This window comes from Argopecten irradians, unplaced genomic scaffold (assembly GCF_041381155.1).
Source record: "Argopecten irradians isolate NY unplaced genomic scaffold, Ai_NY scaffold_0017, whole genome shotgun sequence".
In the NCBI taxonomy this organism is placed as follows: Eukaryota; Metazoa; Mollusca; class Bivalvia; order Pectinida; family Pectinidae; genus Argopecten; species Argopecten irradians.
This window is the reverse complement of record NW_027187484.1, coordinates 921,870-947,877: the sequence shown is the minus strand read 5'-3', so window position 1 is coordinate 947,877 and position 26,008 is coordinate 921,870. Positions and strand designations below refer to the sequence as shown.

General features: G+C 37.7%; 1 protein-coding gene and 1 pseudogene across 3 annotated transcripts in view; one reads left to right on the top strand and one right to left on the bottom strand.

The window, feature by feature from the left end:
* The first annotated feature begins 324 nt into the window (after window positions 1–324).
* LOC138311330 (sentrin-specific protease 2-like) lies at window positions 325–3,064 on the top strand (annotated as a pseudogene).
* Window positions 3,065–11,081: 8,017 nt separating this feature from the next.
* The window catches only part of LOC138311327 (uncharacterized), a 40,746-nt gene continuing 25,819 nt past the window's right edge, over window positions 11,082–26,008 (bottom strand). For all 3 annotated transcript variants that reach the window (XM_069252751.1, XM_069252749.1, XM_069252750.1), the window contains 7 exons: window positions 24,515–24,763; window positions 23,317–23,501; window positions 22,792–23,030; window positions 19,722–19,954; window positions 19,025–19,246; window positions 18,310–18,438; window positions 11,082–14,893 (listed from right to left, as the gene is read on the bottom strand). In XM_069252751.1, the coding sequence (XP_069108852.1) occupies window positions 14,655–14,893; window positions 18,310–18,438; window positions 19,025–19,246; window positions 19,722–19,954; window positions 22,792–23,030; window positions 23,317–23,501; window positions 24,515–24,763 (1,496 nt within the window). In that variant the 3' untranslated portion in view covers window positions 11,082–14,654. The remainder of the gene's footprint in view (window positions 14,894–18,309; window positions 18,439–19,024; window positions 19,247–19,721; window positions 19,955–22,791; window positions 23,031–23,316; window positions 23,502–24,514; window positions 24,764–26,008) is intronic.

Sequence of the window (26,008 nt, the reverse complement as noted above, 5' to 3'; positions counted from 1 at the left end):
GGTATGCGATGCAGTCCAAGAACCATGCTTCAGGGGCTCAATAAAACGTGTTAAAATGTGGGATTTAGTCGCAGATCACTGGAAGACTTGTGTGTTATTCTTGAAATGTGATAACTTCTCTGTCAACTGGAGTTTTAGGATTAAAATTCTGTATAAAGTAAGTAGAGAAACATTGATTTGAAATGTTGGTGGTTTCCAACGACCCTCGAATGCCGTGGGTTTAGACACTCGCAGAATCGTTTTGTTAGGCCTATGTCACTGAAATCAGCCTGTTTGGTATTTGAGCGTATTTTTATGGAATCTATCGTTTTTAAGCTTACATGTATGGTTACGCGTTTCACGACCTTCTCTCTTGTTAAGGACGCAGATGAACGATTTGAGGATGACATGATGGATTGCGAGTCAGCATTGCTTTCCTGGTATATGACATCTCCTGCCAAGACTGTAGACCTTATAAACCGAAATAACGTTGGACCCATTCGTACTCTCGTCTGCCATTCTTACTATAGCATACCATGATCACCTTAGCCCTAAGGACTTACTTCCAACATTGGATGAAGTGCCTCTATCAACATTTGTATCTAGAAACTCACCAAGCAAGATGCCTAAAACCTCCCTTCAAATGCGTGTGGGCGATGTTACGTTGCATAGACAAGACCTCACCACCCTGTATCAGAATCACTGGCTTAATGACCAGGTGAGTAATCATCCCTCATGAAACTTTGAATTTCATTTCCATAAGAAAATTCGTTTCGACATATACAACAGAAATTTAAAAAGTACATCCTCCATGCTAACTTTAAGCTCTTATAATTGTTATTTTCTTTAAAGGTGCATTGTGGTTTTGATATTACAATAGGTCATGGAAAAGATATAAGACAAGAGTTGTTTGATATTTTGAATCAATAAGATCAATATTTGGTACAAAGACAATATTGCAAAAAAATGTATTTATATTCTTATTTAAATCAGAAAAAGATGATAGCGATAGAGAACATGATATTTTAGAAGCTTGTAGTGATTACTTATTGCATATTGCCAAAATAGTGACCACTCAATAACATTGAAGATAAAACATATTTTCATTGCAGTAATACGTTACCATAACTTTAATTTATTTTATATCTTTTTAGGTGATTCATGCTTACCTTAGTCTACTTAGATCAGAGTACAACATGGCACATGACCTAGGATGCTACATACTGCCTTGCTTTCTTGCAAACAAGTGGGAAGATGGTCAATATGATGCATGGCTCTATCCCCAGGTAATTACAATGAATGAGTTATAGATTTGATGACAACTGATGTATAATATATATAAGTATAATTGCTATAACTATATGAATAAACATATGAATTATTCTATTGGCAATTTTCATATTGCAAATCCGAATTTCATGCGAATTTGAATTCTTTTAAATATGATGAATATACATACATTGTAAAAGTGGATATTTGCTTTATTTTGCAATTTGCAATGTTATTTTTTGTGAAATATACCTTTAGACTTTAAGCTACATATAGTTTTATACATTTACAAATATATTTTGCACGGTGGAAATTTTTGTGATCAAGTAGGCCTTCACATAATTAACAGAAATTACACATCATATAAATTTCAACAAAGGTATACATGTATTGTAATGCATAGTTTATTACAATATTTTGAAATTGTTTTTAAGAAAAAGCCTTTTTTCACAAAATATCACTCTAAAATTGCTTTTCTTTGCTCCTTTTAGATTCCTCTTGAGGAATTCCAACATGTACTACTGCCGATTTGTCATAAGCAGCATTGGTTTCTGCTGGCAGCATCAATGACCACCTGCACTGTCGAGTTACTTGATTCCTTACCATGCAAGGAAAGAACAGACAGATTCTGTAGACATTGGATGTAAGTTGTTGTATACATTGTAGCTTAATTTAGCTATGTATATCATAACATTGATACATAAGTGATGAGAAATATATTATTTCTTGTGCCTTGTTCAAATTCAATATCATAGAGCTGTATCATTTAACAGTACTGAATACTCAGACCTTTTTATCTGTGACATATGAATAACAAACTGCATTAGTCCTTCAGACTTCAGGAAAGAATATATTTTTTGCCACTACAGTGAAATATGAAAATTAATGGGCACAGTTTAGGTTAAAGAGGGCACAATTTTGGTTAAAGAATAAGTATTTAATGAATGCTATTTTTTAGGAACTTCATGGCAGCCAGAAAGAATGACCAACATTGGACTGTTGGCAGTAGCACATCCAATCAACAATCAGATGGTCACTCCTGTGGCGTGTTTGTTCTGATGGTAAGCATACTGTATATTATATTAAAATTCTAAGAAACCAATTACAGTTATACCTTATAGCAGGATTGTCAAAGTGTCTTAGATTTTTTTATTGATTCAGAAAATCCAACTTCTACTTGATAAACAATATCTGAATGAAAGTCGATACATATGTTTAGCATTGTCAATATATATCTAATTTATTTACCCAAGCTACAAGTATTACACATTTATGTACGAAGCATAAACAAGCATTTTTTAGTTATTTATTCAGTTATTTTTGTTATATATATATATATATATTTTTTTTTTGCATTTCATGCACATAACTTTGTATTTCCATCAAAATGAAACATAACAGCATTTTTTTTTAATCTTATTAGAATGCTGAAGCAATTTTGAAAGATTGCTCCCCTGCTGTGATGCGACAGTGCCATACCCGTAACTACAGGAAACACATCCTGAAACGTATTACAGCAGAGTCCATGGAAGTCAGCAAAACAACATGTGACTTGCCTTTTTGTTCTGCAACATCATCCAAATTGCTAAGGAGACATCAATGTCAGATATGCAGCAAATGGGTGCATAAAAAGTGTGTTGGTCTAGCAAGTGATCAGAACATGAGGAGCTGTGTTTTCTGCCAATAATGAAATGATGTGACTTTTTGTGATACACTGTATATAATGCTGCCCATTTACTTTTCCTTAAACAATGACATTTTCCAGACTTGTGTTATGTTTTTGTCTGAAGATACTATGTACGAGAAACTGACATTATGTTCTATATACAACAGTTCAGTAATGCCACTACTTAAAAATATATTTCTTCAATTTTTGAAATTAATGTACATCACATCTATATAATATTCAGTGGTGAACTTCTGTATTTGGAAGTTCTGTCAAAAGAAATAAAAGATGTAATTTTAGAATTTTAGTGCATAATTGTTCTCAGATTTATGGGTACCATATAATAGTGTTTTGGTAAAACAAAGAAACTGCTGATATCACTGATTTTTCACCACATTGTTGATTGTATTGTTATTTATTTGCCATAATTTATTACAAATATTTATACCTAATTCAAATTTTTTGTTTTTATTGACATACCATTATGCATATCTTCACATGATTTTTTATCATTGATTGTTAATTAACGTTGATATTTGTTTATTTAAAAAAAGCCGAAAAGAGTTCAATTTGAATTTCTGTTACATGATCTAGATACTTTACTTACCAAAATTTATGTGTATGATACACTGCTTCAAAAAACAATTTAAAAAATCATGTGAAGTTTTACTTTGAAAAACAAGTATTTCCTCATTCATATCTCAAAACTCTCAACGAAAACATCAGGTTTTGATAAAATCATTCAAATATATGATGCACATAGAGGATTATACATCAATTAAACACGTATACATATCCTATGGCTATAGATATTGACTTATCTGACATAGGTTAGGGGGGATACTTATCCTACGGCTATAGATATTGACTTATCTGACATAGGTGAGGGGGATACTTATCCTACGGCTATAGATATTGACTTATCTGACATAGGTTAGGGGGGATACTTATCCTATGGCTATAGATATTGACTTATCTGATATAGGTGAGGGGGGATACATATCCTATGGCTATAGATATTGACTTATCTGATATAGGTTAGGGGGGATACATATCCTATGGCTATAGATATTGACTTATCTGATATAGGTTAGGGGGGATACATATCCTATGGCTATAGATATTGACTTATCTGACATGGGTTAGGGGGGATACATATCCTATGGCTATAGATATTGACTTATCTGATAAGTGTAGGGGGGATACATATCCTATGATAGGGTGGGGATACTATCCTATGGCTATAGATATTGACTTATCTGATATAGGTGAGGGGGGATACATATCCTATGGCTATAGATATTGACTTATCTGATATAGGTGAGGGGGGATACATATCCTATGGCTATAGATATTGACTTATCTGATATAGGTTAGGGGGGATACATATCCTATGGCTATAGATATTGACTTATCTGATATAAATTAGGGGGGATACTTATCCTATGGCTATAGATATTGACTTATCTGATAAAGGTTAGGGGGATACATATCCTATTGCTATAAATATTGACTTATCTGACATAGGTTAGGGGGGATACATATCCTATGCCTATAGATATTGACTCATCTGATATAGGTTAGGGGGGATACATATCCTATGGCTATAGATATTGACTTATCTGACATGTGTTAGGGGGATACATATCCTATGGCTATAAATATTGACTTATCTGATATAGGTTAGGGGGGATACATATCCTATGGCTATAGATATTGACTTATCTGATATAGGTTAGGGGGGATACATATCCCATGGCTATAAATATTGACTTATCTGATATAGGTTAGGGGGATACATATCCTATGGCTATAGATATTGACTTATCTGACATGGGTTAGGGGGGATACTTATCCTATGGCTATAAATATTGACTTATCTGACATAGGTTAGGGGGGATACATATCCTATGGCTATAAATATTGACTTATCTGATATAGGTTAGGGGGGATACATATCCTATGGCTATAGATATTGACTTATCTGACATAGGTTAGGGGGGATACATATCCTATGGCTTATGGACTATCTGATATTGACTTATATGGCTATGATATTGACTTATCTGGGTTAGGGGGGATACATATCCTATGGCTATAGATATTGACTTATCTGACATAGGTGAGGGGGGATACATATCCTATGGCTATAGATATTGACTTATCTGACATAGGTGAGGGGGGATACATATATATGACTATGAGGGATACATTCCTATGCATAGATTTGACTTATCTGACATAGGTGAGGGGGGATACATATCCTATGACTATAGATATTGACTTATCTGACATGGTGAGGGGGATCATATCCTATGGTATAGTAGGGGTGATACATATCCTATGACTATGATTATGATATTGACTTATCTGACATAGGTTAGGGGGGATACATATCCTATGGCTATAGATATTGACTTATCTGACATGGGTTAGGGGGGATACATATCCTATGGCTATAGATATTGACTTATCTTACAGAGATTAGGGTAGATACATATCCAATGGTATATATAGCCCCTTTATTCTGAAAAAGAAAAATTGAAAATTGAAAAAAATATTATTACAGATATAATTTTTTAAAGATAATTAAGGTTTTTTTTTAAAATGGTTCAAAATAATGCTAAAGGAAGAAATTAACTTGCGTTTACTTCAATTGATTGAATGGTTTATTGGGGAAAATTCTGAAGTCTATAACCACACAACCAAAATTTCACACACATCAAAAACTTAAAGATGCTCCACCACCGACAGAGCATACAATGTAAATGATAATCATCATTTGAACAATAATTAGTGTTTAATCGTGTATACGTAAGTCTAATTAACACAAAAAATGATATAAGATAATTTATTTTGCCTTTGGCGCATGCACAATCAGTTCTTTATTCCATATAGGATATAATGCCACCGGATTTTTTCGGGATGCAATTATAATTATTTTTTATATTTTTAAATTAAAGTAACATTAGAAGCTCAAACTTTTCAATGGTGGTAATGGTGTACTTCAGCTTTTGTAACTGAAGAAAAATACTAAATCGTCTGGTCCTGTTTTTCATAGTGAAAAAATACCATTTGTCAGCAGTGGAGCATCTTTAAGTAATTAATACTTATTTATCTTTTATTCCTTTATTGACAAATTATCTGGTGGTTTCATGAATAGATTATATGTAAGGTTAATTTTATAAATTTGAAAATTGTTAGTGTTTAAACACTTACTTATTCAAAAAGTTTTTTAGTTTTCAAATAATTGAAGATATATTAAAGTATATTTAATGAGCAATGCTGATTAATTAGTAAATAAGATTGCAGGTTGTTATTTCACAATGAAGATATAAATATTTTACACAAGTTAGGGGAGTGGAAAGTCAAGAACATTCATTTGTACTGTATATATAGGAACTAATATTATATAATTGCTAAAAGCTATAAACAATTGATTGTGATTATATGTTTTTTTTTCAATATTCTTTATTCATATATTTTTGATCAACAGATAAACTTGAAGTCATCAAGATTAAGACTCAATGATTTAATATAAACCTCCACATGGTCACCTGTCAAGCCTGGACACAAGCCTGTGTATTCTACATAAATATACCTCACATCTCATTCATGACAGGTACTCCGCTGCCTCTGGCCTATAGGCCTATTGTTTTTAATGAATAGATTATTGTGTAAGTGATAGGTAGACCTTACAGGTAATTGGTACCAGTTATAATACAATAATTGAAAATCAATCTGCATAAAAGTTAACAACTTTCAAATCTGTCTTGCAATATATATATACATATATTTGTAACCACATAATTAAACTAATTAAACCCTTTTAATTAAACTAATTCATTGTACCAGTTTATGACAATAATAATGTAATTAGATATAATATATTTAGTGTTAAAAATATAGTTAAAGATTTATTTGAAACCACTAGGTTGGATATAGCCATTTATCGTAAATTGCATACATTTAAAAACTTTTAAATTATTTCAACATGAATATTCATAAGTACTTCTTTTAAGTTCTTCATTCTTAAAATAAAGTTATCTTTACTTTCTATGAGTTAAAATCATTATTTTCAACTGTCATACGTAGATTAGGTTTGATGCCACTAGGGGCGGATACTTATCCTATGGGGGGGATACATATCCTATGCATAGGATAAGTATCCGGGTACATATCCTATGGGGGATACTTATCCTATGTGACACCGCCACTCTGGTCCTCCAGGGGGTCCGCGAGGACTGATCTGGATGTTGAAATACTATATCTCAGGCTAATAATTTGAATCAAGTTTGACTCATTTCCTATGAAAATTGAGGAAATAATGTTCATAAATGTATTTTTCATGTATAAACTGAAGTAAACTTGACCCCCTCCCCAGGAGGAAACATGAGACCCCAGGGTCATATAATTCACAATTTTCATAAAACACCTTAAGACCTTTCCATCTATAAAGCGTATTTGATTCTACCATTTTCAGAATTTAAGAGGAAGATTTTTGAAGTTTTAGCCTACTTGCCCCTTTTGGCCCCGCCCCTCTGCCCCCAGGGGGGTCGGCCAAGACCAATATGGATATGATATTAAAATGCTATCTCAGGCTGATAATTCTGATCAAGTTTGATGCATTTCCTATGAATTAAGCAAAAAATGCTCATAAATGTGTTTTCCCTTTATAAACTATAGTAAACTTGACCCCCTCCCCAGGGGGAAAAGTGAGACCCCAGAGTCATATAATTTACAATTTTTGTAAAGGACCTTAATACCTATCCATCTATGAAGAGTATTTGATTCTACTATTTTCAGAATTTTAGAAAAAAAGCTTTTTGAAGTTTTAGAATAATTGACCCCTTTTGGCCCCACCCCTTTGCCCCCAGGGGGTCAGCCAGGACCAATATGGATATGATATTAAAATGCTATCTCAGGCTAATAATTATAACCAAGTTTGACTCATTTCCTTAGAAAATTGAGCAAAAAATGCTCAAAAAGGTGTTTACCCTACATAAACTATAGTAAAATTGACCCCCTCCCCAGGGAGAAACTTGAGGCCCAAGGGTCATATAATTCACAAGTTTTGTAAATTCTGACAAAATTTGACTCATTTCCTTTTACAAATGACCAAACAATGCTCTAAAATGTTTTTTCCGTATATAAACTATAGTAAACTTAACCCCCTCCCCAGGGGAAAACCAGAGACCCCAGGGTCATATAATTCACAATTTTAGTAGAGGGCCTTGAGACCTTTCTATCCATGAAGAGTATTGGATTCTACTACATCTGTGATTGGAGGAGATTTTTGAAATTTTAGTAAATTTTACCCCTTTTGGCCCCTCCCAAAGCCTTTTGGCCCCTCCCAAAGCCTCCTGGGGGTATATTTTGTGGATATTTTTTTCGCGATCGTCTCGCAAAATACGCAAGTGTCAACATAATTTACATGTACCATCTGGCAAAAGTAGCCGTCCATGTACTTGTATACGATATTTGTTACAGATGAATACCAGGATAAACTGTATTACATCAACGAGTCGACATCATATATACACCTGACCATGACTAAGACCTTGGCATTCAAAGGAATGTTTGTGCAAAACTGTTTTACACAATTTTGCACATAAATGTAGTAACTGCACTCGGATTGCTTTGACACAGATACTGTCGATGTTTCATTGTCTTTTAATGTGTATCAAAATGGACGTATTTTTAAAATTGTAGTCATCAGATGTAAATAAAAACTTTTATGTGTGTATTAAATTATATATGATATCTTGATGGCCATAAAACGTAGAATGTTATGTAATGTCTATATTTGTATTCAGCGTAACATTTATATATAACGAACTTTGAATGGTAAAAGGATTGAATTAAATCTAATGAAAATCTAATGAAGTTAATTAGTTCTTTAAAACAAATCCATTTTATTAGGTTGATGCGTCGATAAAAAGAACGAGTAACCAAATATAAATTCATCGAAATGTGAGGCTAAAGGAATTAATTTAAACTTGTACATAAACCTAGTTTGCTCATGTAAAACTATTTGTTTTGTGTATGGATAGAAATAACGGCGTAACAATAAAATGTACGCCCGAATTAAAAACCATCTGACTAAATAGCGTGAAAAACATGTAATATATATAAGGAATCTAAAAAAGTAAGATTTACTTATAGAAGTAACAAATTGGTTCAAATCGTATGTTGACGGCTTGTTAATTGTCCGAACAGAAGCTTAGTACAGCAGAGTTTATCAGCCTGATAGTAGAACCAGGCATCTCGGAGAGTGAGCGTTCAGCCTGATAGTAGAACCAGGCGTCTCGGAGAGTGAGCGTTCAGCCTGATAGTAGAACCAGGTGTCTCGGAGAGTGAGCGTTCAGCCTGATAGTAGAACCAGGCGTCTCGGAGAGTGAGCGTTCAGCCTGATAGTAGAACCAGGCGTCTCGGAGAGTGAGCGTTCAGCCTGATAGTAGAACCAGGCGTCTCGGAGAGTGAGCGTTCAGCCTGATAGTAGAACCAGGCGTCTCGGAGAGTGAGCGTTCAGCCTGATAGTAGAACCAGGCGTCTCGGAGAGTGAGCGTTCAGCCTGATAGTAGAACCAGGCGTCTCGGAGAGTGAGCGTTCAGCCTGATAGTAGAACCAGGCGTCTCGGAGAGTGAGCGTTCAGCCTGATAGTAGAACCAGGCGTCTCGGAGAGTGAGCGTTCAGCCTGATAGTAGAACCAGGCGTCTCGGAGAGTGAGCGTTCAGCCTGATAGTAGAACCAGGCGTCTCGGAGAGTGAGCGTTCAGCCTGATAGTAGAACCAGGCGTCTCGGAGAGTGAGCGTTCAGCTGATAGTAGAAACCAGGCGTCTCGGAGAGTGAGCGTTCAGCCTGATAGTAGAACCAGGCGTCTCGGAGAGTGAGCGTTCAGCCTGATAGTAGAACCAGGCGTCTCGGAGAGTGAGCGTTCAGCCTGATAGTAGAACCAGGCGTCTCGGAGAGTGAGCGTTCAGCCTGATAGTAGAACCAGGCGTCTCGGAGAGTGAGCGTTCAGCCTGATAGTAGAACCAGGCGTCTCGGAGAGTGATCGAGCGTTCAGCCTGATAGTAGAACCAGGCGTCTCAGAGAGTGATCGAGCCAGCCTGATAGTAGAATCATGCGTCTCGGAGAGTGAGCGTTCACTGACACAATCACCACACAATTATTAATTTATTGATCTTTCAGAACAGAATACTTATTTATGATCTAAAATTATGGTGTAAAATAAGTAAGTTTTGTGACTTAAGAAAAAGATATCTTCGTCTGTTGTTTAAGATTTAAGAGTTATTTGACAAACTCTTAATACGTTGCATACTAAGAAATCTTCAGTAGAAAATGCTTGTTTTTTATATATTTGATGACTGTGACTTTGAAAGCAGGCAAAGTTCATTCAAGTGAACAAACTTACATGTTGATACAGCGTGTTACAGACTCAATGTACAGCTTAGTACTACTTCAGGAATTTCAATTTTTCATATTAAGCTGTTTGAAGATTTTCACATATTTGACCTTGAAAGCAAGATATCCTTCATCTTAGCATACCACAGGTCCAAAGTCAGTTCTTTATAGCTACCAGTTATTGACAAGAACTTGTTTTAGTTTTTTTGCCTATTTGACCCATATTGACCTTGACTGAAGGTCAATGTCATTCGTTTGAACAACTTCATTCCAGCATGCTGCAGACATAAAATCATGTCACTAAGCCTCTCAGTTATTGACAAGAACCCATTTAATGAGTTTAGCCAACTTAAACAATATGACCTTAAATGAAGGTCAAAGTCATTCATTTTAAAAACCTTGGTAACTCAATAATTTGCAGAAGGCCCAATATCAGGTCTCTGGGCCTCTTAGTTATTTACAAGAAGCCAATTAATTTATTAACAAGAAGTTGTTTAAGGCTTTAAGTCTAATTGGCCCCTGTGACATTGAATGATGTTCAAGGCCATTTGTTTGATTAAAACTAGTGAGCCATTTATCCCATCATTCTACAGACCCAATATCACATCTCTAGGCCTCATTCATTTTGATATTTTTTCTAGATAGCTCAAATGAAAAGTTTATGCACTATAGACAGCACATGGTGGTCGGCATATGATGACGGATGGAACAATGATAATCCTTTGGTTCAGATGACCTTACAAATCACTAAGGCAACAGATTCTAAAAAGTAAAAACTATATTTTATTATTGAACACCAAAATGTATATACCCAAGATAACAAAATGTAACCTAAGATAATATGTACCAGGTACACGAGAATACAGAAAATGTAACCCAAAATACATGACAATACAGATGTAAGTAAAATAGTGCATTTTTACATTACAATTTCCTTCATAATAAACAGACCTTTTTAACAATGTAATTTACAGTCAAACCTGTAGTAAGGCAAACAAAGTGTTTAATACTAAAATTTGTTTCCTTTTAATCACTTCCCTATATCATCTGTTGACTGACTAAGTGACTATATAACAAAGGGAGGTAACCTTCATAGACCAGATTTTGTGTACTTTGTTTTCATACATGATTGTTCTACAAACAGAACATCAATTTATGATTTATCTTCATTTGGTTCACAGTTTCACAAAAATGCATCTTTATAAAGAAAATATATAATACCTCATAAATGTGCTTGGCTAAAAATATCCTATGTATATATATGGGCATTCCTGGATGATGTAGATCTGACCGACAGCAAAGGGAAATTTAGAACATATTCACAGTTATTTGATGTTTTATAATTTTTAAAATCTCATAAAACAGGATTCACTTTTCAAACTAAAAATGTACTATGTTAGCAGAATTCTGTACTCCATCATGACAATTAATAACAAAGAATCCCGTATAGAATATCCCTCAGCTGCCCTGGATTATTATCCATGACGATGTTTGATTATCTTAGCTACAATATGACAAAGTCATTTAAAAATGCACTTTATATAGAATGGTGCTATAAGGAAAGGAAACAGAAAATGGAGGAAACAGAACAAAAAGTAAGATAAGTGCAAAGGGCAATAACTCTGTAAGTTACAGTCGAATAAAGCTGATTTTTTTAACTCATCCCAGATCTTTCAAAATTTATTCTACCTACAAAGTTTCATTAATCTTGGTTTAAATTTACTCAAGTTATTATGCTCACAAGGTCAAATATTAATTATTAGTGCAAAGGGCGATGACTTTGTAAGTTAGTCGAATCAAGCTGATTTTTGACTCTTGTCCGAGATCTTTCTAATATTAGTCTACATCAAAAAGGTTTCATTAAAGATGCTTCACCATTGACAAATGACATTTTTTCTCTGTAAAAACAGGAGCAGACGATTACGAATTTTTCTTCAGTTACAAAAGTAACTTGCTTTACACCATTATCACCATTGAAAAGGTTGAGCTTCTAATATTTCACGATATAAATATTAAAATAGTGAATTGCATCCCGAAAAAATTCCATGGAACTATATCCTATGAAGCATCTATTGCACATGCAGCAACAGAAAAATAAATTATCTTATATTATTATTTTTTGTTAATTAGACACATATACGCAATTAAACACCAATTATTGTTCAGATAATGAGTATTGTTTATGCTCTGTCAGCAGTGGATCATCTTTCAGCTCGGTGCATATTTACTCAAGTTATTGTGTTCCCAAGGTTCAATAATAATTATTAGTGCAAAGGGCAATAACTCCGTAAATTACAGTCAATCGAACTTGTCCAAGATTTTTTTCAATCTTAGTCTACAAAGTTTCATTAAGATCATTTCATATTTACTCAAGTTATCATGTTCACAAGGAAATATCAACGGATGATGCACAACGGATGATGCACGATGACAGACAAAAGACTACCGCAATAAAAATTTAAAATGATGAAGCTACTGAAGCTGTGAGCAAGTGTCAAACATGTAGAAGTGGACATTTTGAGAGGATTATGGACAGTATCACTAGCAAAACGGTCAAACATCCCCTCACAACTCTTTATCAGATAAATACAGTCATTGGTTATAATAAACAATGTTATACATTCTGTTTAATATCTCTCAGATCAGTTGATATGGAATAACATTTAATGAACAAAATGATGAATTACAAAAATGGCTACATTTTGAAGGATTCTGTTATTGACACCTGTCTTAAACTTAATATAAAAAGTCTAACTATCATGAGAATAACAGATAATATCTGGTTAACATATTTCCATAGCAACACATTTCTATAATAATATCTATAGTAACATGTTTCCCACGTAACAAAATTACACAGTAAAAAATGCCCGTACTAACACATTCCTCATCCACAATACTCCAAGGTTATAACCTCACCTGCACTATTTCATAGAAAAAGGAAGGCTATGTGTGTAAATATAGACGAGTCAGATAGTTTGGTTCTATGATGTACATAAAAAAACATTAAATCTCTCTAGGCCTGTGATTGGTCAGGAGAGAATAAACTGACCAATCACAGGTCTAGAAAGACTTTTATGTTTAATTTTAATGTACATCATAGGACCAACATAGTCTTCAGTTCTGCTAAGACATTGTCTAGGGGTGGATATAATGATAGTGATAGTCCCTGGAATATTGAGGATGATACTCAGTTCGTATGATAGTAACATATCTCCATAGTAACAGATATCCATGGTGACATATCTCCATAGTAACAAATATCTATGGTGACATATCTTCACAGAACACAGAAACCATACAAGTCATACTGCAATGGTCAATATTTCTCTGATCAATCTTCATCAAGAAGTTAAGGAAAAACAAAAACAGAATAATTGTAGCATTAACAGGTAAATCATTCATACATCATTCTTTTTATATCTATCTGACTTTGTCAGAACATCACAGTTACAAAATAGGACAACTTACTATTCTAGAGCACCAAGAGCTGGACAAGGTTAACCATGGTCAGTATCAGTAATTTAATAGTAAAACAAATCAAAAATGAAGAAAGAGTCATTAATAGATCATTCAAAGTAATATATGGCACTTTTGTTAGCTTAGAGTCAAACTTTGACATATTTAACTCATTCATCCCTCAAAATTCATAATGGACTGTTCTAACTTTTGAATCAGAACAGCTCAAATGTGTCTTCAGGGGTGAATATTTTCAGGCACTTATGTTTTAGCACACGTTTTCCAGTCAAACTGCTCACATTTAAGGCATAATAAAGACACATGGTAAACATGTCTCAAATCATCTCCTTTTGATCTGGGACTTTATACATATCACACAGTGGAAAGGTTTGTTTATAATAAAGTTACATGTCAACATAAGTACAGCTCTGCTGTTGATAGTATAAGTTATATAGGTTATGTCAAACACATACAGACTGGAACATATATCCCACTTCTACAGGAAAGTGAGAACAAAAAACATCTAATCATGCTTATAATATCTGAATTGGTAAAAATTGAAATTGTTCATAAAAGATTAAAGTTCAAGTATTTCGAGTGTTATGTCTCTCTTACTACTATTGAATGTGTCAATAATTTTTTTTTTACCTTTTTGTAAGTACCGGTAGGAGAATTAAGCTTTTCAAAATTGTATTCTAATTAGAAATATCTGTAAAATATTAAAATATTAAAGTCCCCAATTCTATAGCAAATCAGTGAAAGGGACATGATGGAACACACTTAATGCACCCCCCCCCCCTCACATGCACACATTTTACGGCAGAATTGGTATTCCCTCAATATATTTTATTTACATAGAAAGTTACACTTATTATCAAAGTTCATCCTTTTTATCCTTTTTGTCTTCTGTTTTTTCCTTTTCCTCTTTTCTCTTCTGTTGTCGTTTGAGCTCCCTCTCACATCGGCCATTAAGTATCTGTTCCGCGGCTCTGATCCCGGTATTGTACGATCCATGGGCCCCAACCATTCCGTCTAGACTGGTGTAATCTCCGGCGAAGTAAATGTACGGACACACAGGAGAGCTGAGTGTTTCCCATAGGTCCTCACCATTACCTTCAATAGTTACAGAGTATAAATTAATATGTATTAAGCATAACCTAGAGGATCTTACATGCTTGGCAATGTTATACGAAATTTTCTATCACGAATTCATGAGTGTAAGATTCTATTTATCATATAACTTTAAAATAGAAATATAAGTAAAGAAAGTAGAGAAGGGGTCACTTGTCCACTGGGATCTCACCATGTGACCTGTCCTAGGGTACGCCCCAGACCCCATAGAGAAGGGGTCACCGGTCCACTGGGATCTCACCATGTGACCTACCTGTCCTAGGGTACGCCCCAGACTCCATAGAGAAGGGGGCATCGCTCCACTGGGATATCACCATGTGACCTACCTGTCCTAGGGTACGCCCCAGACCCCATAGAGAAGGGGTCACTGGTCCACTGGGATCTCACCATGTGACCTACCTGTCCTAGGGTACGCCCCAGACCCCATAGAGAAGGGGTCACTGGTCCACTGGGATCTCACCATGTGACCTACCTGTCCTAGGGTACGCCCCAGACCCCATAGAGAAGGAGTCACTGGTCCACTGGGATCTCACCATGTGACCTACCTGTCCTAGGGTACGCCATAGACCCTATAGAGAAGGGGTCACTGGTCCACTGGGATTTCGCCATGTGACCTACCTGTCCTAGGGTACGCCCCAGACCCTATAGAGAAGGGGTCACTGGTCCACTGGGATCTCACCATGTGACCTACCTGTCCTAGGGTACGCCTCAGACTCCATAGAGAAGGGGTCACTGGTCCACTGGGATCTCACCATGTGACCTACCTGTCCTAGGGTACGCCTCAGACCCCATAGAGAAGGGGTCACTGGTCCACTGGGATCTAATCATGTGACCTACCTGACCTAGGGTACTCCCCCGACCCCATACAGAAGGGGTCACTGGTCCACTGGGATCTCACCATGTGACCTACCTGTCCTAGGGTACGCCCCAGACCCCATAGAGAAGGGGTCACCGGTCCACTGTAATCTCACCATGTGACCTACCTGCACTAGGGTACGCTCCAGACCCCATAGAGAAGGGGTCACTGGTCCACTGTGATCTCACCATGTGACCTACCTGTCCTAGGGTACGCCCCAGACCCCATAGAGAAGGGGTCACTGGTCCACTGGGATCTCACCATGTGACCTACCTGCCCTAGGGTACGCCCCAGACCCCATAGAGAAAGGGGTCACTGGTCCACTGGGATCTCACCATGTGACCTACCTGCCCTAGGGTACGCCCCAGACCCCATAGAGAAGGGGTCACTGGTCCACTGGGATCTCACCATGTGACCTACCTGTCCTGGGTACGCCCCAGACCCCATAGAGAAGGGGTCACTGGTCCACTGGGATCTCACCATGTGACCTACCTGCCCTAGGGTACGCCCCAGACCCCATAGAGAAGGGGTCACTGGTCCACTGGGATCTCACCATGTGACCTACCTGTCCTAGGGTACGCCCCAGACCCCATAGAGAAGGGGTCACTGGTCCACTGGGATCTCACCATGTGACCTACCTGTCCTAGGGTACGCCCCAGACCCCATAGAGAAGGGGTCACTGGTCCACTGGGATCTCACCATGTGACCTACCTGCCCTAGGGTACGCCCCAGACCCCATAGAGAAGGGGTCACTGGTCCACTGGGATCTCACCATGTGACCTACCTGTCCTAGGGTACGCCCCAGACCCCATAGAGAAGGGGTCACTGGTCCACTGGGATCTCACCATGTGACCTACCTGTCCTAGGGTACGCCCCAGACCCCATAGAGAAGGGGTCACCGGTCCACTGTAATCTCACCATGTGACCTACCTGCACTAGGGTACGCTCCAGACCCCATAGAGAAGGGGTCACTGGTCCACTGTGATCTCACCATGTGACTGCTTCCTGTCCTAGGGTACGCCCCAGACCCCATAGAGAAGGGGTCACTGTCCACTGTGATCTCACCATGTGACCCTGTCCTAGGGTACGCCCAGACCCCATAGAGAAGGGGTCACTGGTCCACTGTGATCTCACCATGTGACCTACCTGTCCTAGGGTACGCCCCAGACCCCATAGAGAAGGGGTCACTGGTCCACTGTGATCTCACCATGTGACTTACCTGTCCTAGGGTACGCCCCAGACCCCATAGAGAAGGGGTCACTGGTCCACTGTGATCTCACCATGTGACTGTGACCTGTCCTAGGGTACGCCCCAGACCCCATAGAGAAGGGGTCACTGGTCCACTGTGATCTCACCATGTGACTTACCTGTCCTAGGGTACGCCCCAGACCCCATAGAGAAGGGGTCACTGGTCCACTGTGATCTCACCATGTGACTTACCTGTCCTAGGGTACGCCCCAGACCCCATAGAGAAGGGGTCACTGGTCCACTGTGGATCTCACCATGTGACTTACCTGTCCTAGGGTACGCCCCAGACCCCATAGAGAAGGGGTCACTGGTCCACTGTGATCTCACCATGTGACTTACCTGTCCTAGGGTACGCCCCAGACCCCATAGAGAAGGGGTCACCAGTCCACTGTGATCTCACCATGTGACTTGACCTAGGGTACGCCCCAGACCCCATAGAGAAGGGGTCACTGGTCCACTGGTCCATCTCACTATGTGACTTACCTGACCTAGGGTATGCCCCAGACCCTATAGAGAAGGGGTCACTTGTCCACTGGTCCACTGGAATCTCACCATGTGACTTACCTGACCTAGGGTACGCCCCAGACCCCATAGAGAAGGGGTCACTGGTCCACTGGGATCTCACCATGTGACTTACCTGTCCTAGGGTACGCCCCAGACCCCATAGAGAAGGGGTCACTGGTCCACTGTGATCTCACCATGTGACTTACCTGTCCTAGGGTACGCCCCAGACCCCATAGAGAAGGGGTCACTGGTCCACTGGGATCTCACCATGTGACTTACCTGTCCTAGGGTACGCCCCAGACCCCATAGAGAAGGGGTCACTGGTCCACTGGGATCTCACCATGTGACTTACCTGTCCTAGGGTACGCCCCAGACCCCATAGAGAAGGGGTCACTGGTCCACTGGGATCTCACCATGTGACTTACCTGTCCTAGGGTACGCCCCAGACCCCATAGAGAAGGGGTCACTGGTCCACTGGGATCTCACCATGTGACTTACCTGTCCTAGGGTACGCCCCAGACCCCATAGAGAAGGGGTCACTGGTCCACTGTGATCTCACCATGTGACTTACCTGTCCTAGGGTACGCCCCAGACCCCATAGAGAAGGGGTCACTGGTCCACTGGGATCTCACCATGTGACTTACCTGTCCTAGGGTACGCCCCAGACCCCATAGAGAAGGGGTCACCAGTCCACTGGGATCTCACCATGTGACCTACCTGTCCTAGGGTACGCCCCAGACCCCATAGAGAAGGGGTCACTGGTCCACTGGGATCTCACCATGTGACCTACCTGTCCTAGGGTACGCCCCAGACCCCATAGAGAAGGGGTCACCAGTCCACTGGGATCTCACTATAGTTGTAAGATTATACTGTCTCACCAAATCTTCTCCACCAAACAACTTCCCCAAAGTTTTTATAACTGAAAATAATAATAAGTGGAGTTTAAAATGTAAGATAGAAGACAATAACTAATTATGTCCCATGGACATAAAATTAAAGGGCAACAACTCCGTCAATAACATTTGAAAAACTTTAAATTTAATTATTTAAAGTCTTAATCTTAAATATTCTGTCTGTCTGATACAAAATATCAAACCGTTTGTGTTTTTTTCTTTACTGATCTCGTCATGTCCACAATATTCAACAGACACTATAGGTCACTGATCATGAATCAATCTGAATTTTGAACTGATCTAATATTGAGCAGATAATCATTTTTTATACATATAAATGTTTTGTTAAGTTATGAATCATGTTAGTACTGGAAGAATACAGTTGTTTTTTGGTCCCAATAAAACCTCTTTGCATATTACAGAGTTATCTACCCTTGCTGATAGGTATATCGATTGTGAATTCATTATTTCATGAGGAAAACTTGTGCCATTTGCTCTGAAAATAAAATATGACGTGTTCATAAACACATTGTATCACAATCAAAACTTACTTTCAAGGGTAGATAACTCTGTAATATGCAAATACCTAATACAGTAATCTTTACGGCCTACCTAGTTCTTTGAGTTCCTCTATCGGAGTCTGTTCCAGATTGATAGCTGCTCCATCGTATAACGAACCAACCAGAAATGGCCTATCAATCAGATTCTGCATGTTGAACCATGTCTGGATGAATGGCTCCTCCCCCTCTGGTGTTGTCATGGTAAACACGCCGGCGTCACTCGGCCAAAACGCCTCAGAGAACCCGACGATTACTTTCTGTGAATCGTAGACACCTGTGTTGTATGATACATTTGATCACATTACTGGTCAGTTAAGCAATGTCATAAATATTATTTTAAAAGACACTTTTATTTTGAGTCATAATATTCAGAAAAGTAAAATACTATGTAACCCATTTGTCTTCATAATGATGAAAATGCAATTAAGAAACCACATTTTGCCTGCCTCATAATGAAACAAATTTGACAGTCTTTGTTTGTCAATAATCTCATGAATACTTTAGCACACAGAAATGTTTGATAAACTAAGTAGATGTATACCATTTTCGTCATATGTTGAGAAAATCCAGCAGAGGCAGCCATTTTGTCTCAAATCCTGACAACACGTCATAGTGACATCATGGTTTATATAATGCTGTAAAAATTTATTTGTTGTTTAGATCCGCCCATAAAAATCGCTCACATATAATGAAGAAGTCATCACATATCAGAAGAATTACATTATAAAATCTACATTGTAGATGGTTACCTAGCTCCTTCACAGCCTTGTACCACTCCTTAGGAAGTACGGGTTCAAACAGTACAGCCTCACTTCTCAGAACACCTACGGGGACGGCCACGATAACTAGGTCAGCACTGACCTGATTTAGGTCCTTCGTACGTACAATCACCTTCTTCTTCTTCGAGTCGATTTTGATCTGTCTGACAATTTGATTCAGACTGATAGACAGAGGTAGCTCACTTCCTAGTCCAGATACAATACTGGAAATAAAACAATCAACAAATCACTCCCTGTTCCAGATACAATACTGGAAATAAAACAATCTAAAATCACTGCCTAGTCCAGATACAATACTGGAAATAAAACAATCTAAAATCACTGCCTAGTCCAGATACAATACTGGAAATAAAACAATCAACAAATCACTCCCTAGTCCAGATACAATACTGGAAATAAAACAATCTAAAATCACTGCCTAGTCCAGATACAATACTGGAAATAAAACAATCTAAAATCACTGCCTAGTCCAGATACAATACTGGAAATAAAACAATCTAAAATCACTGCCTAGTCCAGATACAATACTGGAAATAAAACAATCTACAAATCACTCCCTGTTCCAGATACAATACTGGAAATAAAACAATCAACAAATCACTGCCTAGTCCAGATACAATACTGGAAATAAAACAATCTAAAATCACTGCCTAGTCCAGATACAATACTGGAAATAAAACAATCTAAAATCACTGCCTAGTCCAGATACAATACTGGAAATAAAACAATCTAAAATCACTGCCTAGTCCAGATACAATACTGGAAATAAAACAATCTAAAATCACTCCTAGTCCAGATACAATACTGGAAATAAACAATCTAATCACTGCCTAGTCCAGATACAATACTGGAAATAAAACCAAAATCACTCCTGTCCAGATACAATATGAATCAAAATCACTCTAGTCCAGATACAATACTGGAAATAAAAATCAAAATCACCTGTAGATACAATACTGGAAATAAAACAATCAAAAATCACTGCCTAGTCCAGATACAATACTGGAAATAAAACAATCAACAATCACTGCCTAGTCCAGATACAATACTGGAAATAAAACAATCAAAATCACAGATCTAACATCACTGCCTAGTCCAGATACAATACTGGAAATAAAACAATCAACAAATCACTGCCTAGTCCAGATACAATACTGGAAATAAAACAATCTAAAATCACTGCCTAGTCCAGATACAATACTGGAAATAAAACAATCTAAAATCACTGCCTAGTCCAGATACAATACTGGAAATAAAACAATCAACAAATCACTGCCTAGTCCAGATACAATACTGGAAATAAAACAATCTAAAATCACTGCCTAGTCCAGATACAATACTGGAAATAAAACAATCTAAAATCACTGCCTAGTCCAGATACAATACTGGAAATAAAACAATCAACAAATCACTGCCTAGTCCAGATACAATACTGGAAATAAAACAATCTAAAATCACTGCCTAGTCCAGATACAATACTGGAAATAAAACAATCTAAAATCACTGCCTAGTCCAGATACAATACTGGAAATAAAACAATCTAAAATCACTGCCTAGTCCAGATACAATACTGGAAATAAAACAATCTAAAATCACTGCCTAGTCCAGATACAATACTGGAAATAAAACAATCTAAAATCACTGCCTAGTCCAGATACAATACTGGAAATAAAACAATCAACAAATCACTGCCTAGTCCAGATACAATACTGGAAATAAAACAATCTAAAATCACTGCCTAGTCCAGATACAATACTGGAAATAAAACAATCAACAAATCACTGCCTAGTCCAGATACAATACTGGAAATAAAACAATCAACAAATCACTGCCTAGTCCAGATACAATACTGGAAATAAAACAATCAACAAATCACTGCCTAGTCCAGATACAATACTGGAAATAAAACAATCTAAAAATCACTGCCTAGTCCAGATACAATACTGGAAATAAAACAATCTAAAATCACTGCCTAGTCCAGATACAATACTGGAAATAAAACAATCTAAAATCACTGCCTAGTCCAGATACAATACTGGAAATAAAACAATCTACAAATCACTGCCTAGTCCAGATACAATACTGAATACTGGAAATAAAAAAATCAAATCACTGCCTAGTCCAGATACAATACTGGAAATAAAACAATCAAAATCATCACTCCTAGTCCATACACTGGAAAAAAATCAAATCACTGCTAGTCCAGATACAATACTGGAAATAAAAAAATCATCATGCCTAGTCCGATCATACTGGAAATAAAACAATCAAAATCACTGCCTAGCTCCAGATACAATACTGGAAATAAAACAATCAAAAATCACTGCCTAGTCCAGATACAATACTGGAAATAAAACAATCTAAAATCACTGCCTAGTCCAGATACAATACTGGAAATAAAACAATCAACAAATCACTGCCTAGTCCAGATACAATACTGGAAATAAAACAATCAACAAATCACTGCCTAGTCCAGATACAATACTGGAAATAAAACAATCTAAAATCACTGCCTAGTCCAGATACAATACTGGAAATAAAACAATCAACAAATCACTGCCTAGTCCAGATAAATACTGACCCTCACTAGTCCAGATGAATACTGCCAATAAAACAATCAACAAATTACACCCTAGTCCAGATACAATACTGCCAATAAAACAATCAACAATTTCAGGAATTTGAGTTAACTAAATTGTTTAATGATGCATAGTACTACTTTACACACCTAATTCCAGCTGACTTTGTCTCCTCCCCACCTTCCTCCCTTACTAGTACATGTATCTAATGTAAATGTATTATGTGATATGATATTGTAATACGTATTACTGTTAGTGAATAACTGAAACTTGATACGGCAAATTAACACTGAAAGCTCCTATTTACAAATGCATATTTGCACACAATACTTTAGGTCTTACAAAGTATGTGGTTGTAAGAAACAAAGACTCCACAAACATAAGAAAGAAATTCTCCTTTATCGAGTGAAAATCATCAAGATAGAAAGTATTAGAGGAGAAGATCTTAATGAAGATCTTACGCGTCTAGAACTTGGTCATATCCATCCACCACGATTGTATTCCAGCCAAACTGTTTCACTGGATCAAAGTGCACGGTGGAGTAGTCCGGCTTGGAGACAGCGTTATGGTTACGTAGAATACTGGTGATGATGGCGCGGTCACCCTGGAATGAGTGACCTGAGATCTCGTCCTCGACAGCTTTCTGTAGTGGAATGTCGACACCAGTGGCCTTTACCTTGTCTACTGCTGACTGCATTATCTGGGCAATAAAGTAAAGAAAGAAAGTCAGACATATCAAAACTCTGAGGTCATTGTAATAAAGAGACTAAAAGTTATCACCATAAAAAGATAGGTCCTGGGTGAGAAATGTTTATATCACAACTCTGATCTTGTCATCAATTTTGGTGTCTCCATAGAAATAGAGGTTTCTGGGGGTCATTCTAGGTCACCATGGGAACAGAGGATACAGACAAGACATTCCAGACTTTCTCTGATGGAAACAGTGGTGATATGTCCATCAACAGTCGATACAAACCAAATCTCACCGAGAAAACTTCAGTGAATATTTTGTTAGCCTCATCTCCCTTGAAGATCTTGTCAGCCTCAGGAACATGGAGCTGTATAGGTCCTGAGACTTTGGTTTCTAACTCGCCTTTCCTGGTAATGGCCAGGATCGGATTGTCCTTCACCTTGGAGTTGATCCAGACAGCCCCCAGATCTGTCTCTGCACCTGCGATAAAAGAAACACTGAAAAAATTAACAATTAATCACGGGTCTGAAACCAACATAAAGACCAGGTTTGGGATAGTAGATCCAGTTTATTAATGTTATGTAATGATTACCGCAATTACATCATAAATGATATTACATAATACATTAAAATTATTCTTCTGAATCTCCATACCCCCAAACCTGGTAGATGTAGGAAGTAAGTACTTGTATGAAGAACATTATATTCACAAAGACTGCATTATAGACAAAACGGCATTTAAATCGTTTTTTAATCTAATGTCCATCATGTGCACTCGAGCTCCTTGTCCATCATGTGCACCCCTGGCAGAAAATTCCATAATAAACGAAAAAATTAACAATAAATTGCCAGTACTTCTGTACATGACCATGTGTGTGTGGTCTCTAAGGCAACCATTTTTTCTCTTCATTTTTGAGGCCCCCATTCATATTAAATCAAGTAAAATTTCATTTCCTAATATCACATCAGCATTTCTTGCTTGAGTGTGTACACTTTACCTGGTAATAATATGTGATCTATTTCCTTCAATGTTTTATCAATTAATAATATGGGACAAAGAAGTATTTCCAACCGTGTGGACAAAAAAAATGTCAAATTTTCGAGGCGATCTCACGGCGATCTGCCCCTTTATCAAGACACACAAAACGAACACGATTACACAATAAATAATATATATATATATATATATATAATATTTACATTCTTGTTATATAGCCTAAATCTCTGAATGCTGCGGACATATTCTGAATCATGAGATATGAAGTTCATGTGTTAATCAAACAATGTGATAATTTTCATTTGAGTTGAAACAGAAGTAACAAATATTTTTTTGGCCTTTAAAAATTTTTGCTTTCAAGCTAAAAACGATTAGCGATATACCAATTTCTTCAAAGTTACATCTCCAAATTGTTCTTGACCCCATGGTAATTAATGAGTCCTCCACAAATGCTTGAAAATATCATCCCCACAAAAAATGATCTGCCAATATTTACCGAGAGGTTTCTTGAAAAGTTTCCTGTTTGTCCAGACACGTCCCCCATATCTTTCTTTTCTAGCCTCCAGCACGGTAACATCAAACATCTGTGAGGGATGGTTGACCAGTTTCCTGGCAGCAGCTAAACCAGAGATCCCTCCACCTATCACAAGTACTTCCTTTGGTTTGTGTGCTGTGTCTGCTTTACACACATCAGTTCTATACACAAGTAGCAGCAGGCACGTCCAAAACAGTATGTTCTCCATTTCTGAAAGTTAAAAAATAATGATTAAAATGGTTCATAAATCTACATGAAGAACTTTGTGTGCACTGAATGTGTGCGATAAATCCATCCTTGATATTCCAGAGGTTACTTTAATCACTGTCGTCATTGCACTCAGTTTGACTATGTTACATTGTACAGGGGTGGATAATATGACAGTGATAGTAACCCCTGGAATACAAACAAGAGGCCCAGAGGGCCTGTATCCCTCACCTGGTTTGTAATGCCAAGTTATGTTTTGAATACAGGTTCATTGTTTCTTTTCTAAAGGAATTTAAATATTTACCTCTATTTCCGCTATCAGTCCCCACCCCTCCTGCCCTCGGGAGATCAGAGTCAAAATTGATACAATCTCTATTCCCCTTCCCCAAGGATGTTTCTGGCCAAATTTGGTTATATTCCATGCAGAACTGTATGACTAGTAGTAATTTAAATGATTTACCATTATTTCCCTATTGGGCCTCGCCCCTGCTGTCCCCGGGGGGTCAGAGCCAAAATTTATTCAAATTCTGTTCCCCTTCCCCAAATGATGCTTGTGGTCAAATTTGGTTACATTCCATGCAGAACTCTAGGACAATTAGCGATTTATAGGATTTACCTCTATTTCCCCTATTGGGCCCCACCCCTCCTGCCCCCAGGGGGTCAGAGCCAAAATTTATGCAAGTTCTGTTCCCCTTCCCCCAATGATGTTTGTGGCCAAATTTGGTTACAATCCATGCAGAACTCTAGGACAAGTAGCAATTTATAGAATTTACCTCTATTTCCCTATTGGGCCCCGCCCCCGCTGTCCCCGGGGGGTCAGAGCCAAAACAACAGATACAACCAGATATACACTCTACACCTTGTATTCTGGTCTTATCTGTTGTCATTTACTAAACCACAACAGATACAACCAGATATACACTCTACACCTTGTATTCTGGTCCTATCTGTTGTCATTTACTAAACCACAACAGATACAACCAGATATACACTCTACACCTTGTATGCTGGTCCTATCTGTTGTCATTTACTAAACCACAACAGATACAACCAGATATACACTCTACACCTTGTATGCTGGTCCTATCTGTTGTCATTTACTAAACCACAACAGATACAACCAGATATACACTCTACACCTTGTATGCTGGTCCTATCTGTTGTCATTTACTAAACCACAACAGATACAACCAGATATACACTCTACACCTTGTATGCTGGTCCTATCTGTTGTCGTTTACTAAACCA